General features: G+C 39.4%; 1 protein-coding gene across 3 annotated transcripts in view; it reads right to left on the bottom strand.

The window, feature by feature from the left end:
• CDH7 (cadherin 7) overlaps positions 1-13799 on the bottom strand; it is a 99630-nt gene extending 85831 nt beyond the window's left edge. Inside the window, exons 1-3 of one of the 3 annotated variants that reach the window (XM_043539915.1) lie at positions 12876-13205; positions 5360-5568; positions 3956-4334 (exon numbers count right to left, since the gene is read on the bottom strand). In XM_043539915.1, coding sequence (XP_043395850.1) covers positions 3956-4165 — 210 coding nt within the window. In that variant the 5' untranslated portion in view covers positions 4166-4334; positions 5360-5568; positions 12876-13205. Of the gene's footprint in view, positions 1-3955; positions 4335-5359; positions 5569-12875 lie in introns of all 3 variants that reach the window. The other 2 variants (XM_007066706.4, XM_043539916.1) reach the window with 2 other exon arrangements.
• Between the last annotated feature and the right edge of the window lie 4197 nt (positions 13800-17996).

Below are 17996 nucleotides of genomic sequence, written 5' to 3'. Positions count from 1 at the left end.
AAATAATTAACTGCTGCATGCCCTGAATTGTACCTGAGGTATGCTGTGCTGATGGATGGAAAGAAATTGTGCCGTATATGGCTAAGCACCTTATCCTGCTAGGTATTAAGCACATCCCAGGAGGCACTGAACATAATACAGGATTGAGCCATTGTGATGGGAAACACGAATGCACCAGGGGGCAGAATTAAAAATAACCTATAGGCTGCCACTGGAGCAAAGTCAGGTAGTGCTAAGACCTAATTTGCTGATGAAGTCCAGCTGGGGGAGAGGATAGGCCAGGTTTATAAAGACAGGAAGCTGGCAACAGAAAGGGGCTGCATGGAGGTAGTCTGCCATCACTCCCTGGGAGAAGGGAGGTGTTGGGGCTACAGTGCCAGGTAGCCTGCAGTTAATCCCTGGAAGGAGGGAAAACCCAGAGAGGCAAGGGAGCCAGAAAACAGAACTGAGAAGTAGAAAGATGTAGGAAGGAGTCCAGGGGAAGAGCAACATGATCTGGGAGTGAACAGGCCACCATTGCTAGCGATAGGGTCCCTAGACTGGAACCTGAAGTACCGAGTTGGCCTAGGTTCCCCTACCAGCTACTGGGGAGGTGGCACCGTCAGGGAAGTGAATGAGAAGACTGCCTAAGGCCACTAGTATGTAAACTCTTTGATACCCCAGAAGGGGAAGACTACAATGACCTGGCCGGAGGGCCAAGCCATGAAGACAGAGTCACAAGGAGTGTGAGAAAAACAACAGGGTGTGCAGCGACCAGCAGAAGGGGGTGTCAGACCTGAGTGGAGCTAATCCACAGATGCAGCCACAAGGAGGTGCCCCAGTGGTGAGTAGAGTTTCCCTGTGACGGACCTAAACTATTAAAATTCTAACCTTGGAGAGAAAAGAATGTATATAAACAGGCTAATGGTCTCATTCTCTGTTGTCTTCTAACAGTTTTAAACTGATGTACCTCCCCCAACAATAGTGAAGCTACACCTGGTTTACACCAATGTAAGAGAAGAAGCAGGCCCTGTTTCATATAAAAGTATATTGATCTATTATGGCAGGGAAAATTGTTTAAGGATACAAAAATGCAATATTACAAAACACTCCATATATTCACCTAAAGTCTAGAAAAACTGTATGATATTATATCATTTGAAAAAATATTATGGGTGAAATCCTGGCTCTATTGAAGTCAATGGGACTTTGACCATTAACTTCACTGGGGCTATGACTTCACCCTCTGCCATCATGTACTTGATGTGTCAAAATGCATACAAAGAAGAGGACAAAATTAAGGTGAAGCATGCATTTAACGTGGACACTTTGTGACTTTGCATGATTTCCCATGCAATTCTAACATCCTCCTAACACTGCTTTTTAAACTGAAATGCCTAGGTCTTCTTAAATAAAATGATAGGAAAACACATACTGTAATGTGGATCTATTTGTATAAATGTTATTGAAACACTTTATCCCCCACAGTTTCTGAGGGCTGCAGGAAGGCGTCTTGTCCTGTGCAGTTAGACCTGGACTGGCATCTTGCAATACATTTTGAACAAGGAGCTATGCACAACTGAGCTTGCCCAAGAGCAGAGCAGATTGGCATGTGACTTGAGTTTGGTCCTGTTTCCCCGTTGCTCCATAAGGGAAGTAAACTATCCCAACACAGCTTATTTCCCCCCTCCTCGAAAACTGGGGTGCAAGGCTCACCCAATCACCACTCCCACCTGTCCACTCACCAACCATTTGCATGGAGGTGGAAGCAGCAGCTCACCCATGCCTGCTCACTCTAGTGTTACGGTAGCCCATACAGAGAAGTAACTCCTTGCTTTCCTTCACTCCCCTCCATGGAAGCATAGCTAAAGTCACAATCTGACCCATAGGAAGTCCACACTACAGATTGCCTCTCCTGTTAACATTATGATCTGTGCATCTTATCTTACAATATGCACAGAAAAGGGTATTTTTCAGTAAAGCATTGTCGCTTTCCCACATGCAAATTTATGCCTATATTTTCTGCATCTGCAAAATGATTTTCTGGTGCAAATATGAGTTCTGGTACCAGCAAATCATTTTGTGGATGAAAAAGAAAAATAGGCAGCATACAAATTGTACCTAGAAACAGAGAGCTCATACTGTAGTCCAACTTCTGAAAATGTACCCCTAAATGAGGCAAGAGTGCCTTTGGAGTGCCTCTGCCTCATTCACTATGCACCTTCAATAAATACCTCACTGTATCACTAAATTAGCCATGCACATGTAGTGTGGACTTCTTTACCTGTGCACAGTACGGCTATAATGAGAACTCCATGCAAAATGTATTAAACACGTGCAAAATGTTAATTGCAATGGATCAAATCAAAACCAACTTTCTCTAAAATATCTGTAGATATTTCTCAGCTAGGACTATTTCCAAGCCAAACTTCAACTTTCTACCACCAGTCAAAAGTGGCTGAATATTTAAACAGACCTATACCTTCAGACAGAGATCAAGCTGGAACAATTTCAACCTCAAAGGCTGAAACCCATAAATGACTGAAAACAGGATATCAGAATGGAAACACATACATAACCTTAAATATAGCAGGCCTTTTCATAACTCCTGTAATAAGAAATAACTGGAATCTGATCATCTCATCATCTCTGATCCTAGTAGGTCTTTATGGGCTCAATTGTGTAAGGTGCTCAGCACTCTGACCCCTGCCCAGCACAGCACTTAAACATGTGCATAACTTTAAGCATATGAACCGTCCCTCTTTTGATCTTTTTGGCGCTACTCATGTGGTTAAAGCACCTGGTAGGATCAAGGTGTTCTCAACTTTGCAAACACTTACAGCATGAGTAATTTTGACATCACTGGGACGGATCACATAAATAATTTTTTTTTTCACATGCCCAAGTGTTTGCATCAGTAGGCTTCAAATTATTTTATTTGGACCCTGGATCTTCTTATCGACTTCTTGTAAACTTTTATAATTTTGCCAGAAATAATTACTTTATTGTATTTTATGTTTGCTTTAATTTAGCCAAGAAACTAACTACTTTTATTAATTCGTAGATATTTCTTAATAAGAAACTAGATTGTAAAATAGGAGAAAAATGTTTCTTTCATTTAATAAACAGTTACCAGAGATATTAAATAAAATCTAAGCATTTCTCATTTGAAAAGGTACTAATGGAGCTATATTACATGCCACTACAAAACACTGACTAAGCTTAGGCCCCGCTTCACAGTTACACTCAGTATGTACTCCATGTAGCTAAAGGGGATACAAAAGAACCATTTGGGACTCCCTGATGCTGGAGGTTGTTTTATACTGGCCCAGTGCCCCCTTTAGTGTAGCCCAGCATTTGGGTTGAGCTAAAGATTACTGGCCAGCTATGCCCCCAAAGTACCAGTATGACTGTCAAAGAAGGCCAGAGCACAGCAGCATTCCAGACACTCCCTCATTCTCCTAGCCACCACCTACAACCTGCCATTCTGCCCTTTCACCATTGTCTTCAGTGATGTAGACCCTGATCTTAAGACTGTAAGCAATATAGGGCAGAAACTCTGTTCTTTGTTTGCCTTTTTTCTTATTTCTTGTAAACGACTACGTATAGTTATGTTGCTATATAGCTATGTAACAAATCAATGTCCTATTGAGTGTAATGAGCACCTATTAACTTTATTTGAATAATTAAAAATCATATTTGTGATAACAATGGTAAAATGCTTAGGTTATCCTAATTCTTTTCTTTAATAGCTAACATATATGGCTCTGGGGAAAAAAAACTCTGAATGAGGAATCAAAGATACAGGGTATTGTTACTGTTTTTATCTAATTCCAACAATCTTTTTATTAAAAAAAACGTATTCCATTTGGCCTACTCCTACCAAGTCAACAGAATGACAATTCAGAGTCATACTGTAAAAATGCATCAAGAAAACAAGCATGTTCACTTTTCAAATGCTGATCAAATCCCCTACCTTTCCTACATAGAGAGGGTCTGTACCCATGTATTCCTCCAGCACAAAGAATTGATTCCACACCCAGCTGCGCTTGGTTCTCGGCCTCCCTGATTGAAAGTAGGGCTTTGATCTGGACCTTGAGAGTTCAGCTTGATTCATCCCAGAAAGACACAGGAAAAGAGCTATTATCTGCAAAAAATGGCAGAACTCCACTTTGCCCAACTTCATCTTTTTTTCCCCTGTGTAAGAAAAAACCTTGATAAGAGGGTGGGCGCAATTCCAGTTGGCTCAGTAGCTCTAGCCTCCGGACTCCAGAGATAATAATTTGTGGAGTGTTCAATTGGAAGAGGTCACCACTGCTGAATAGCCTTCACCAGAGAAATGGTATAATAGGTACCTATCAGAGGAAAAGACAAGAACTGTTGTCAGGAAGTTAAAAAACATACATTTGCTTTCAGCTTTCACTTGCTGCATCTTATACTTTACTAAAACTTTTCTCATCATCATTAGTAGTATTAACAGACTTTAGCTTATACAATAATGCTTTGAAAGTTTATATTGTCTTACTTTGATTATATTAATTTTGCTGGTTGATCTGTATTTTAATCATAAAATCATACACAATTTTATAATTTTCTGATGAACGTTCTCTTGATTTATGCAGTTTTCCTAACACAGTCTTTTCTCTTTCCCCCTCCTTCTAATTATTTTACATTTACTAGCTTTGATTTTTCTCTCCTCTCTGTTACAGCTAATTTTACTTGTTATTATTAGCACACAAGAACAAAGCATCTAACAGCAGTGATTCATACCAATGGATAGGACATATGTTGGCTTAAAGTGATAGAAGGTAGTATAAGGTGACTCAGAACAACTTGATTGATTCTGAGTCACAGTACACCAGATGTTTTGATGTGTTCTGATTTGAATCTGATCAGCTAAAAAGCCAGGAGTTTCCCCATTCATTTTTTTCCCATTTCAAAACCAAGTGTCAGATATGATATGAAGCATGTTACGCAACTATTTATATTTTCAAAAAGGTCAGAAAATAATTTGATTTTATATGTTCAATGCAATGTTGGTGTGAGGCTGAATGATTCTTATGTAGTAACACAAACATTTTCTTATACTATATCTTCTCTGTTTCACTTTCAAAATTCTGGTTATTCAGGAGCTGGCAGAATTTACTAGGAAAGATGACCAATCCCAACAAAATGCCTCAAAATGGCATGGGAAATTTACCAAAACATGGATTTAAATCATTCTGATATACTCTCTGTCCTCTTGCATTTATTAAATATGTTTTGATCTCTCAAATATATTTATATAATTATACCGCAAAGTGGTTATTTTCCCAAAACCTTTAACCTAAATAATTAAATAAAAATAGAGTTATTTGAGAGGGCCAAAAGTAGGTCTTACATTGCAGAGATATCATCTGACTGGTTGAACTCTATGTAAGCAATGTTTCCTCCTGCAGTAAGGATTTCTGCTCCTTATCAGGCCAATGTGTCAGGCAGTCAAGATGCATTAGAAATGTGTCAAATATAAGAGGGCAAATGAGGATGAAGTTAAAATGGTTACCAAGTACAGTAATTCATACAGAGTGAAATACTGTGATCTAGAAAGCCCTGGAAGAAAAAAAGAGTTAATCTTTTGCATGGTTTACTTAACTGAGTGGACTACCGATTACACATTAAATGTTTTAGGTAAATTTTTGTATTACTAACCATCTTTATTAGAACTGAGTGAAATACAGTTTCTGATAGTTGTGCACAGTATCCAGAGTTTTTGTTTTGTTTTGTTTTTTAGCCGTGCAATTTCTATATATCTCCTTAAGGTAGCTAGAGGGCAAAAAAAAACAAAACAAATAAAAAGCCCTTCTGATTACAGTCTGTATTTAATGCCTTTTTATAGTAATCCCTTATGGGTACTGCCTTGCAACAGAAAGGCTCTACTTAGAGACCGGTGGGATAAACCACAAACCCACTAAGCATGTTCACTAAGCAGCAGTAATTTGAAAGCTCCATATGTAAAGAGCTAGCGCCTTGCTACAGGCAATGAAGAAAATAAGCAACTTATTATCTCATGACCCTGATTTCTAAATGCTACGATTCTGAAGCATCTCTGGAACATGGAAGATTCCTTTTGCAGTGGGACTAACATAAAAGTGCCAGTTTCAACTAACTGGTGTATGAATTATTTATTATATGTTTGAATGATTACTTCTGAATAGCCAACGCTCAACTTTGATGTGAGCCTTACATTAAGACAATAGTCTTATTAAAAAAAACAACAACAACAGCAACAATAATAGCATGAAGAATACCAGGAGAGGATTTGTTCACTGGCTGAATGACATGTTTCTCACTCCACCATTCAGTTCAGTTAAGAGATGGTTCTCCAGGGAAGTGCTGTTCACACCAGAAATTGTAAATGCACCCTCAAAGTACCAACTCAACATCTCTGTTACACCAGGTTAGCTGCAGACATCTGCTATTGATAAACTATCTGTTTATTTGAAAGAGGCAGCAATATCTATCAGAGATAAAAATATGAAATGGATTTTCATTAAAAATGTCAGTAAAATATTTATAGTATGTTACAGTCTCTCTACAAAGCACTCTGAAATGTCTTGCTCTGAACAGACTTTTAAAACCTAGTATTTCTGTAACCTTTATCTTGAACATTTTCTGATCCCCGTTCTTTTACACCTGAAGGACAGTATGCAAACCTCATATGGAGTGCCACCCTTGTGGTCCCTAGCCACACACCACAGCATGGAACTGAAAACACACCCAAAATACTAGCCAAAATATAGTCCATATTCTAGAGAACACAGTCTAATAAAAAGCAGCATATACAATATTCATACTTCAGAAGAAATCATTCCTTACCCATTGCCAAATAGTTTTATCACACTGTCTCATTGTTCCAATTACTTTTATTATTACTTTTATTCAGATAAATGGCAACACACTTTTTCCAATGGATATTTTATTCCTCTTACTATTAATATATGATATTTTATCTGAACTAATTCTTTAGGGATTTTTTTTTTTGCCCTTCCAGCATGTTTAGTATTTCAACATGATAATTCCTTTTAAAAAATCAATATCCAGTGCATAATATTCTTTGCTTCCTGGAAGAACAGACAATTATTTATTAAAATGAATTTCATTTTCTCTCTCATTCATATCTCTGTGATTGCACAGATATACAATACAGTATATTCATATATATTCTCTCTCTCACTGTATGTATATAGAATAATATACATATGCGGAATAACTATCTCTTCTGGATCATCTGCTGCATCTATACGGAATATCATCCTTTTGATGGAGCCAAAAGGTAAACTGCAAGGCGTTTTTCCTGCCTAGGCATAAATGTAGGGTTCTATGCTTCACTTGAAGCAACCAACATTGAAAGCACTGTATGGAATGCAGTTCTGGCCTCTGATTTAAGTGTCATTTGCCTCATCTGCTGTTGAAAGACTAGGTACCAAGTGAAGGAGAAACTGATTCTCAATTATTGTCTATCTTGTTTTAAAATGTTCTTGTTTTGAATAAGGTTGTCCACACAGCATTCCGGGTGCAAATGATTGAGGGAGACATTATATGCAGATGCAACTGATGTAAGTTAAACATCTAAGTACCTAATTACACCTTTAAAAAGGTACAGTAGTCGGACATCCAAATGATATAGGTTGTGTCCACACAAGTTTGGGGTGCAAATGTGTGTCCTCAAATTGTGGGTGCAGAAAAGGAGGTCAGTTTTTAAATGTCAGGGTGTGAAATAATTTGGGATTGCATATGTTTTTAAGTCACTCGAGTTCACTTTCAGGAAGAGCTCAGCTTTTTAATTTACTTTGTGCAAAGCTCCCTGGTCTGCCAAAAGTGCCAAACATCAGTAAGAACAATCAAACTGTAATTCAAGGGATAAAATCTGTAATCTAAGGAAGTATATTCTGTGACCAGTATCTTTAATATTTCTGTTGGCTACTGGCGTATCTCAAAACGGCTGAAATGTGTGTGTTATGGAATGAGCCCGAAGAATCAGAAAAATCCATAAGGAGTGACCACTGAACATTTACTGTATATTTTTTGTGTTCTCACACAGACATTTAGCTAGTTGATCTGTAAAACATCATGGCATAAAAAAATCACAGGTCTAAAGGAATCTTGCTACTGAGAAGATTTTAACTGCATTTGAACTAAACTCGACAAGTAAAGGAGTTTCAGTGAACACTTTTAAACTGAGAAATGATATGCTTTTATTTTGCCAGCACAATCTGATGGTGTCAGAATGAACATTGTACATTGTTTCAGAAGGGCAATCCTGACTGTAAAAAAAGAGCCAGATCATGGGTCCTTAATGTTCTTAACTGGCAAAGCCCATTAATTTCAAAGCTACAAGGCCAATTTTAAGCAGCTGAAGATCTGGCCCAATATTTTGTTTCAGTTGCTAATGTCTGTACCAGTAATGAAACTTGTTCTTGTTGTTTGTGGTTAGGGGTGAGCCTACTTCTTCCCCTCACCTTTTCTAGATATCCAGGTGTAAGTTCTTCCTTTGCCTGCTTTCCCCAAGCTTCCAGGCCATTCAATAGAAGATCCTCAGTTCCTCCCACCACCTCCTCTGTTTTACAGAGAAAATCTATCTCATTATTTTCATAGGCCTCCACTCACACATTGCTACTACTGTCTCATTGCCCGTTTAGTCCATGAACCATGTTACTCCTCCTATCCCATCTATTCAGCCCCACCCTAACTTCCTTGCCTTTCATACCCCAATACATGTGGTCAAATACTTCTAGGCTGGGAAATGATAGTCTGAAAGTTTTTCTAATCCTACATTTCTTCACACGACAGTGTAATACTCTGTTGTGAAGTCTCCCAGCCAGCTCATGACAATTTTTAAGAGTGTAACTGAAGAATTTTACCGCTTCTAATCCCTTTTCCTTCCCCACATCTATTATCCTTTCTTTAAATGGCTTTAACTTCTCAATACCATGGCAATACACAGAGGTTAACCCTGATCTTCACTGTCTCTGGAAATATCCCTGAAGTGGGACCAAGACAATAATATCCAGTAAATGATGCCCCAGATGGGTCAATAGTGCAAAGTTATCCCTTAATTTTCTCACTACAGGTCAGTCACTCAATAAAGTAACACCCTCTGTGCTGAGATAATTCTAGAATTGACTATTGCCACTGGAACTTGAACCATGATCCCTTGAACGTAGTGGAATCAGCAGGTTAGCCCCTTGATAGCTGAGCTACTACAACTGAAATATTTATGTTTTGGCATTCTATTTTACAATGCCAGTTGGAAATGGTATCATTTTCTGTGCAAAATAAAATTCCCCTTTTAGTGACTGCAGGCTCTAAAGAGTGTCATACATGGCTTTGCTATCACAGGTGTCTCTTTTACATTAAATAACATCAAATCCATGCTTGTTTAGACAACTACGGGTGAAGATATGAGAACAAATCTAGATAACTATAGTATAGATTGCAACTGCTGGCTTTACCTTTCTTCTCAAAAAAAAGAGCTCCTTTGAGCAAGTGAGGGTCTACAAGTCAAGCCAGCATGATCAAACCCATTAACTCCCTGTGCCAGATGACATTACAGCTACAGACCACAACCTCCTGCCGCTAACTGGCCTAAATATTCACATGGGAGCACTGTAAATGGAGTGCACATCCTGTAGTCTGCATCTGGTTATCAAGCAAAAAACTAACACTACTCTAAACATATGGCACTGTTACACAAAACTAGCTCCAGTACTCTCTGACTCAGGTGAAAGGATTTGGCAAGACAACAGAAAAACAACAGGCAGACTTTAATAAATAACAGTCTTTCAGAATGTACACAGAAAGCAAAGTGATTGTTATTCAGTCTTCCATGGTATTCTGGAGTTGATTATGTGACATTATATGGCTGAAATGCTATTTTAAAAGTATACTTTTAAAAAGTCTGTCATTTTCTCCATATGAAAGTTCTTTGTAGCCTCCCTATATTAAATTGTTGTTGAAAAGGATCATGCTAACTTGATCAGTTATGTAGACATCTGAAAATAAATATTTAACAGTATTTTTACAGTTGTGAATATACAGCACAAAGAGTAAAATTTCAGCAATGGTCTTAGTTTGATTTTTGCATTCTAAGTTAGTTTGTAGAATTTCATGCAATACCTAGGGAAAGAAATTACTTTGTGGTATTTCCCTGTAGAACCACTAAATCCCCAGAGGAGGCACTCCTGTATTACTGCTTATGGTGAAGCGTGGTGTTACAGACAGGGATTGAGGGAATCATCACATATCTTATGCACCCTCCCTCAGCTAAAATTAACTGATCCTTTATTGCCACTTGAAAGTAATACCCATTAGTGACATGAAAGCAGACATAAACAAATTGTATGTGATCATCTAAGACAAATTAGATGGCTAAGAAGTTGGATCCATTGAAAATGGTATCAGAATATCAGGTTTAGAAATAGCCAATGAAATGCAAAATGAAAACTTATTAGCCAACACCGCACTCATAAACTAGCTCTTAAGTAGCAAATTTAGCCCCAAATCACTTCAAGTTGAAAATACCCAACTTACAATTTTCTATGCACAGAGGATGCAATTTGTGTGTTGAGAAGCCTTAAGAAACCCTCAGCATGTTTGTTTAATAAATAAGGACTTTGGCTCAGGGTAAAGTAACATGGAGTTTTTTTAATATATATTAATGAAGATTTCCTCAAATCTTTACTGCCTGACTGCTAACAAGATTAAACAGAGAGAGATGAACACAACATACACATAAAAAGTTGCAATGTGTTGAGCACATATGTGAAGGATAAACAGAAGCCTTCACTGAAGCTGCATCACTTTCTGTTCATAGGACATTACAGTCAATTCAAGGATAAATTGCAGTTATACAGATGCTTTACAATTGCACTTTTATACAGAAGGGTAAAAGCACTTTGCTATTAAATCAATAAAAGTAGACTTAAAAGAGTTGTGAGGCTGTCATCTGATTGTTAACACAGTCCTAATGACCCATAGCAACCCTTAATTACAATAATATCTCACATTATCAGGGCACAATGCCCTCTGATTAAAACTGCAAAGCTTAATGGCTTTTTTTTTTTTTTTTTTTTGCAGGTAAATGGTCTGCATTACTGATTATTGTTTTTTTTTTCTTCACATTAATTGACATGTTTCCAAGGTATGCAGTATTGTTTAGCCATGTTAGTCCCAGGATATTAGAGATACAAGGTGGGTGACGGAATATCTTTTATTGGACCAACTTCTGTTGATGAGAGAGACAAGATTTCCAGTTTACAGACCTCTTGACCTGAAGAAGTGCTCTGTGTAATCTCAAAAGCTTGTCTTTCTCACCAACAGGAAATGGTCCAATCAAAGAAGACTTCCAGTGTACAGTACTAGATCAGACTATTGACTCTGATATTTACCTAACACTATTAGAAGTTTGTGTCTGTTAAGTTCTCAAACCAAGGACAATATTTTTTTTTTAATATAAGAAGTTGTCAGAGTCAGCTCTTAACTCTCTTTTTGTTCTCCGCTTTGCCGTGGGCTTTGTTTGTTTGCTTGCTTAAATACTTTTTCATCTTTTTTCACTGCTCCAAAAAACACAAAAGGTTGTCTAGATTAGATCCCCTAGTAGTTGCAAGCTGGAAGGGCTAGAGAGTCTAGACAAGGACTTTCAACAAGAAGTCACATTTGGACCCTAGCTGAATATTTCAAAGGTAATACCAGCACAGTCAAACCATGCTAGTTTTAATGAGGCATGGCCAGATTATTTCTAAACAGCCTAACTACATTGCTGTCATTGTTTAAAACTGTTTTAATGTTGCTGACAGCATGATCTTTCCTAATCAATTTTTACCTGCTGTATCCTTAGAAGCCTTATTCTAGGCAGCAGTTCAAGCAAGTTATAGTTACACAATTTTTCTGCCATTAATGTAATCTGTCAATCCTGGCATTTAAATGACCCTCATCGCCTTACCTGGCTCTCATTAATGACCACACAATAAAATACCTTGCCATGTTAACTTCAAAACATTTAGCAAAGAGAAAAAAAGTATTAATCATAATAAAGTCTGAGAAAAGTAAAGTGTCTACACTTCATTACCAAACTGAGGTGCTTCTAGAGATTGGCATTCAAGACAGTTTAGCTATAGGATTGGGGTTTTGTTTGTTTTCTTATTTTTCCCCTTCCCTGAGAATGAATTTATTTTCTACAAGTTTTATGATTACCCATTTTGATTTGAAAAATGGCAGGGCAGTATGTCTTGTCAGAGGGACTATAAAGTATATGCTGCCCTTTCAAGTCTCTGCTTTGACTTGAGAAGTTATCAATCAAGCAGAAGATTTTTCTTTGCAATGGAAACGGATTAAAGTATCAACGTTTCAATTCGCAGAATCAGAAAGCCTCAGTAGCATTAATCCTTCCCCCATCCCTACCCCAAAAAAACCTCCCTGTATCACCAGGGAAGTCAACCACAACATAACCCTGACTCACCTGAACCACATCATTTATTGAAAGCACAGGGGCAAGAACTGATCTTTGGGGGGGAGCCATTTTCTCCATTTATCAACTTGAAGCCAGAGGATCCAAACCATGAAACACTTACCAGCAATGCATGTACTCTACTCCAAGAAAGAAGGACCAGCTTGTATGTGTATGGATGGGTGGGGGGGGGTCAGTATCAAACACTCAAGCACTGCAGAGCTAACCTTACCAGCTGAATACTAATTAAAGAAATAAGCCTTTCTCATTTCCACATTTGCAAACCTGATGCTGGATTTCGGGTGCAACAAAGAGAGCCACTTGAGTTTTGCATCAATTAATGAAAAAAGACTTGCTCCTTCCTAAATGTTGCAGAAGTGTTTAATCGTCTCCCTTTTTCTGCGTGACTTACCTGCAGAAACAGGGCGACTGTCTTGCTATTTTCTTTTTGAAATCGTTATTACACTTCTCGATGATTTCTGCTGTCACATCTGGTGTCTGTATTTCTGATGGCTTTTCCAAACCGCACTGATCTCTCTCTCTCTCCCTCTCTGAGCTCAGGCTATTTGCATACAGTCTCTTTCCAAATACACAGACCGGAGAACACAGCGAAAAGGAAACTTCTGAAGGCGAACAACGCCAAGCCACCTCCTGACTCTGCAGATCAGCACCATCTGACTTTGGATTGGGAACAGTTTAGCGAGGGAGAACGAGGGGATAAAATCAGAGCCAAAAATCGTCCCTGCAACTCCTCAGGCTCCCCGCCCCCCGAAAACACCCGCACCCAGTCTGAGCCGGCACTTACCTGCCTCCTCTTCCCCTGGATCGGCCGCTGCAGTGAGGCTTTTAATCCAAACGGCTGGGGGTGGCTCGCCGGCGAAGTCCTCGCTGGACGCTCTCAGACATGTGCCCGGGCGGCTGCTAGCTCCGCTGGGGAGAACTTGCGCGGCCAGCCGAGTCTGTCTGAGCTCCGGGCAGCTCCGGCGCGGGGCGCTCCCCGCCCTCCAATCACAGGGCGCCGAGCGCCAGGCAGCGCCGCGGGGGACTCCTCCCGGAGCGCGGCCCCCCGCCTCGGTGCCCCCCTCCAAGCGCCCGCGTTTGACGTAGCGGAGCCCCCTGGTCCGCGGCGGGGAGGCGAGCGCTCCTTCCCCGTGCCAAGCGCGGCTCAGACTGGGCGCGGAGCTGGCGCGGGGGAGACGAACATGGGGCGGGGGCGGGGGCGATGCTCGTGTGGATGGGGGATGTCACCGCTCAGCGGCTGGAGCCTGCCGTCACTTCCATCGGAGGCTGACTGAGACTTTGCCTCCCTCCCGGAGACCCACTGGTGGCTGCTGGAGAGGAATCCAAAGACGAAGCCGTCCTCCCCATCCCCACAACCCCCCGCGCCTCCTCCTTGACAGGAGACACAGATGGAGTCCTCTGGATCAAAAGCAGGAGCAGGGCTTACAGGGGGTGGGGCTGGAGCCGGTCTATCTCAGGGTGAGCTCTTTGCATTTGAAAGCACGGAGCTGGAGGAGAGAGTTTAAGATTTTTTTATCATTATTATTTTTAAGCTTGTCATAGGAGCCGTGGTCAAGTGAGCTCCCGAGGCATGAAAGCAAAGTCAGCAAACTCATCAGAACTTCTGGCTTTAGAGTTTTGCCCTTTCAGTCTCCTCTCAGCCTGGCCCGCTTCCACTTCTCTGCGCTCGGAGAAGGCCTCCCGCCTCCTCCCGCGCTCGGCTCTCTGGGGTAAAACTTCGCTCTGGTGTGAGCTGCTGAAACAAGGCACCTGAGCAAAGGGGGACGCCGTGCAGCCAGCTGCTGCTGCTCGAGCGAGGAGCGGCTTAGGAGACCGTAGGGGGACGCTTAATGGTGTGAAGAGATTCTCTCCTTCAAGGGTCTCTCCCTTGGATGAGGAGGGCGCCAGCCTTGTAACAGGGTGGCGGGGTGTTGCGGCTTTGACAGCCTAATTACACCACGCTGCCAGCGCCTTGGGATCAAAGAACTTATAAATACAGAGGGAATGTTTGGATCAGGCTTCGGCTGTCATTGCGATCACATTAGGATCCTAGAACTGTGGCTGCCTTAGCCTATAAAGTGCAACTGCCCCTCCTACCCACCGCAGGTTTCAAAAACCAGAAGGGCTTATCATAAACCACATGGTGGAAATAGAAGATTGAGTAAATGGCAGTGTTTCAGTGCTGAAGCTGTATGCACTGGAAAGAGAAGGAAGACACATTGTCACACGCTCACATGCATATACAATACATACACACACATTCTAAATCTCACAGCTCAGGAGAGAGTTGACAAAAATATAAGATATTAATCGCTGACTTACTGTATTCGGTTAATCTTTGAAAGCAGAAGTACCACTTTGTTTCATTTCAACATTCTTTAAACATTTTCCTCCTGCAATACAATGGAAAACCATTTAAGTGATATTACCAGGAAATCAGAATGCTTCCTTATATAAATGGCACAGGGTACAAATGATGTAGTAGGTTGATATTTTCCTTAGTTTCAGAATATTTTTAACACCAACTGCTTTTAGAACAGTGAATCATATCAAGGGCAACTGTTTGAAATAGGCCTGGGCCAATGTTGTCTTTTGATTTATAGTCTTTTTTTCTTGAAAGCCTTCTGGAACTTTCAAAGAGCATAAAAACCTGTCCTTTTTGAAATTAAATGTTGCTCTCTGATAGATCATATTGTGAAGTGTGGCACTACTTATAACAAAATACCTTGAAAGTAGTGTCATTTGCTTATTTTTACAAATAGAGGTCTATTTTAAATTACTATATTAAATACTGTAAATCTTTGGATTTGTTTGCAGTTTGCAATAACTAAATTACAAACACAAATGTTTTAATAAATGCAAAATGGAACAGTTGCTGTGGCAGTATGTGTGTCTTGTCTTTTCGCTTCACTTTTAGGCATGTGTTTTCTGAAGTCATCCTTTTAGGAGAGATAGGCAATACAGAATCATAACATTTGTGAACTGAGGGAGAAATGGTTTAAAGATGTAACTAGAAGCAATCTGCATTCTGTAACCTACATAGCACATGAGTACTCAGTCATATTCTAATAGGATGAATTCAAGCAAGAAAACCTGATACATGACTGTACAGAACTATTCAAAATTTGTCCAAGATTGCAAAAAAAGGATATTTTAGTGCATCTTTCATGAATAAGGTAATTAGGGAGGTTGGCACGGATCTAAAAAAACAAGGTTCAAGAACAGAATATTGTTAAGTCACCAAATACAATAAATGCCTGGGCTTTGCGTCCTGTCACTTTTTATGAGATTTAATCAGAATTTTAATCAGAATATTTCCACACTTAATTTGATAGCCACAACTTCAATGATGAAAATATGTTTTTAAAAGAATCTTTCATTTTTGAACATGGGACAAGGAGGGAAGGTGAAACAGTTGGAGGGAACTAGTATTATAAATTTTAACTGAAAGCAACAAGCTTTGTCCCCTTGAGACTCATAGTGTGGGCTAATTAATTATCTGATAATTTTAAACTATTCATGAAACAAGGGCTATTTCACCTTTATTTTGATTCTGCTATACCACTGAGGCAGAACACTAATACTCAGTATTAGCCAAGTTAAAAGCTTTCAGTGTCTTAAAAAGTTTAAAGGCACACTGTCAAGTATATCGTGCCAAAAATCTACACTCTAAATCAAAACATGAATTAATAAATGGAAATGGAATAAATAGAATAGTTGTATATTTTTAAAACAAATTATAATGAAAATAGGCATTTTTTCTTTTGTATTAATTTTTACATTCTGGAATTGAAATGAAATTTATTTAATCAATTGATTTATATGGGAGCAAATCTGAGCCCAGTGACTCCAAAAACAAAAAAGAAATTGATTGAACAGACCAGTTTAGTTTCACTGCACAAACTGAATAAAATATAAAATAGTAAATTATTCTTACTCGGTTTTAGAAATCTAAAGTCTTATTAGTAACACAAGCTAATAAAATATATATAAATATTCTTCACTGACCTATTGATGAGTTTTTGACAGAGAGCCAGGCTATATCCAATACATTGGCTAGTTGAGTTTGGCTGTCACCTACACTTCTAATGATTTTATCTTTCTTTTTACATGTTTTCTATGGAATTTAGTGATTGTGAGAGTTCTCAGTTTGTCAGAAAAACAGGTGTGGCAGGGGGAGCAGCAACATAAGCTGGATCACCCTATGAATATGCCTTGGCTATATCCTGAAGGAACCACTCCTAGGTGTGAGAAAGTACCTTTATCACTATGTCCTTTTACTTCTTGATATCTCTACTAAGACTGCAAATGGGGATGCCTTTTTTCTTTCATACCAGTGGTAATGGATGATTTTTGTGCTGCAGACATTTGGTCTGAACTGAGATCACAAACTCATTTCACATAGACTCTCAAACAGCCATCAGATGGTAACAACTTTTGGCCATTGCTGCTCAGGGCTGGTTCTGAACTGATGATATAAACATAAAAAGTTCTAAACCGCATTACTAATCCCCTAAGCTGTCCGGTCTCCCAACACTGTTATTTATATCCATACTCAAAAGTATGTGCTTTAAAAAGCAATGACTAGATGCTGGTAGCTGTAGCTCAGTGACTGTGGAGGCAAAAATAACAGTCATTATGTGTTCAGCAACAGCTTGCGCAGTGCCTTGGATATTAGAATATATTACACTCAGGGACATAAAGTTAACTTTCCCTTACTATTCGCGAAAGTAGAAGAGTCTACTGCTTAACATTTCATCTGAAGGATAGCACCTCTAATAACTATACCATATGGTTTGAAAAAAAGCACCAGTACAACTATAAGTACCTTTAGGAAAGCACTCTTCCTATTGCCCAGAAGTGCTCTGAGAATAAGTTCAGGTGTATGACTTTAATTTATGACCTTCTATCTCAGAAGTGAGATTATTGTCGATTTCCATATCCACACTGATATAGTTATAAATCAAATACAGAACCATGCACTGACTGTCTTCAGTCTACAATTATTTCCTTCATTCCCATTTCTCAAAACAGCAAAAATACCTGTTAAGACATGGCAAAAAGCTTTCTGGTAGCAGAGAATCTAACCTTTATTATTAGTATATTCAGCATAAGGATATTCCTGGCCTTTCTACACTCCTGCAGCTTCCATTAATTCATTATCTATCAACACTACGTTTTTTGAGGTAGGGACTTTGTATTTCTACATGTCTGTAAAGGGCCAGACACTGCTTGGAGCTATTGCATCCATGCATAAATAAATATCTACAGTACATCACACCGATTTGAGATATAAGATATTTTGAAATACATTTTCGTAGGCTATTTAGCTCAACATTTTTGGTTAATATTGTAGCACACATCATGACAATTTTCCAACAGACTGCAAGAATGTATGAATGGCCCTGCCAAGAGTGACATACAGGCAGCCCCACTGACTTGAGTGGGACTCCACTCAACGTAAGAGGTCTGCTGCATGCTTCTTTTTGAGGCTCTGGGGGTGAAGTAACTCTTTGTGAGTACTGACTGCATT

Source organism: Chelonia mydas, chromosome 2 (assembly GCF_015237465.2).
Source record: "Chelonia mydas isolate rCheMyd1 chromosome 2, rCheMyd1.pri.v2, whole genome shotgun sequence".
In the NCBI taxonomy this organism is placed as follows: Eukaryota; Metazoa; Chordata; order Testudines; family Cheloniidae; genus Chelonia; species Chelonia mydas.
The sequence above is the reverse complement of the archived record's forward strand: the minus strand, read 5'-3'. Positions and strand labels throughout refer to the sequence as shown.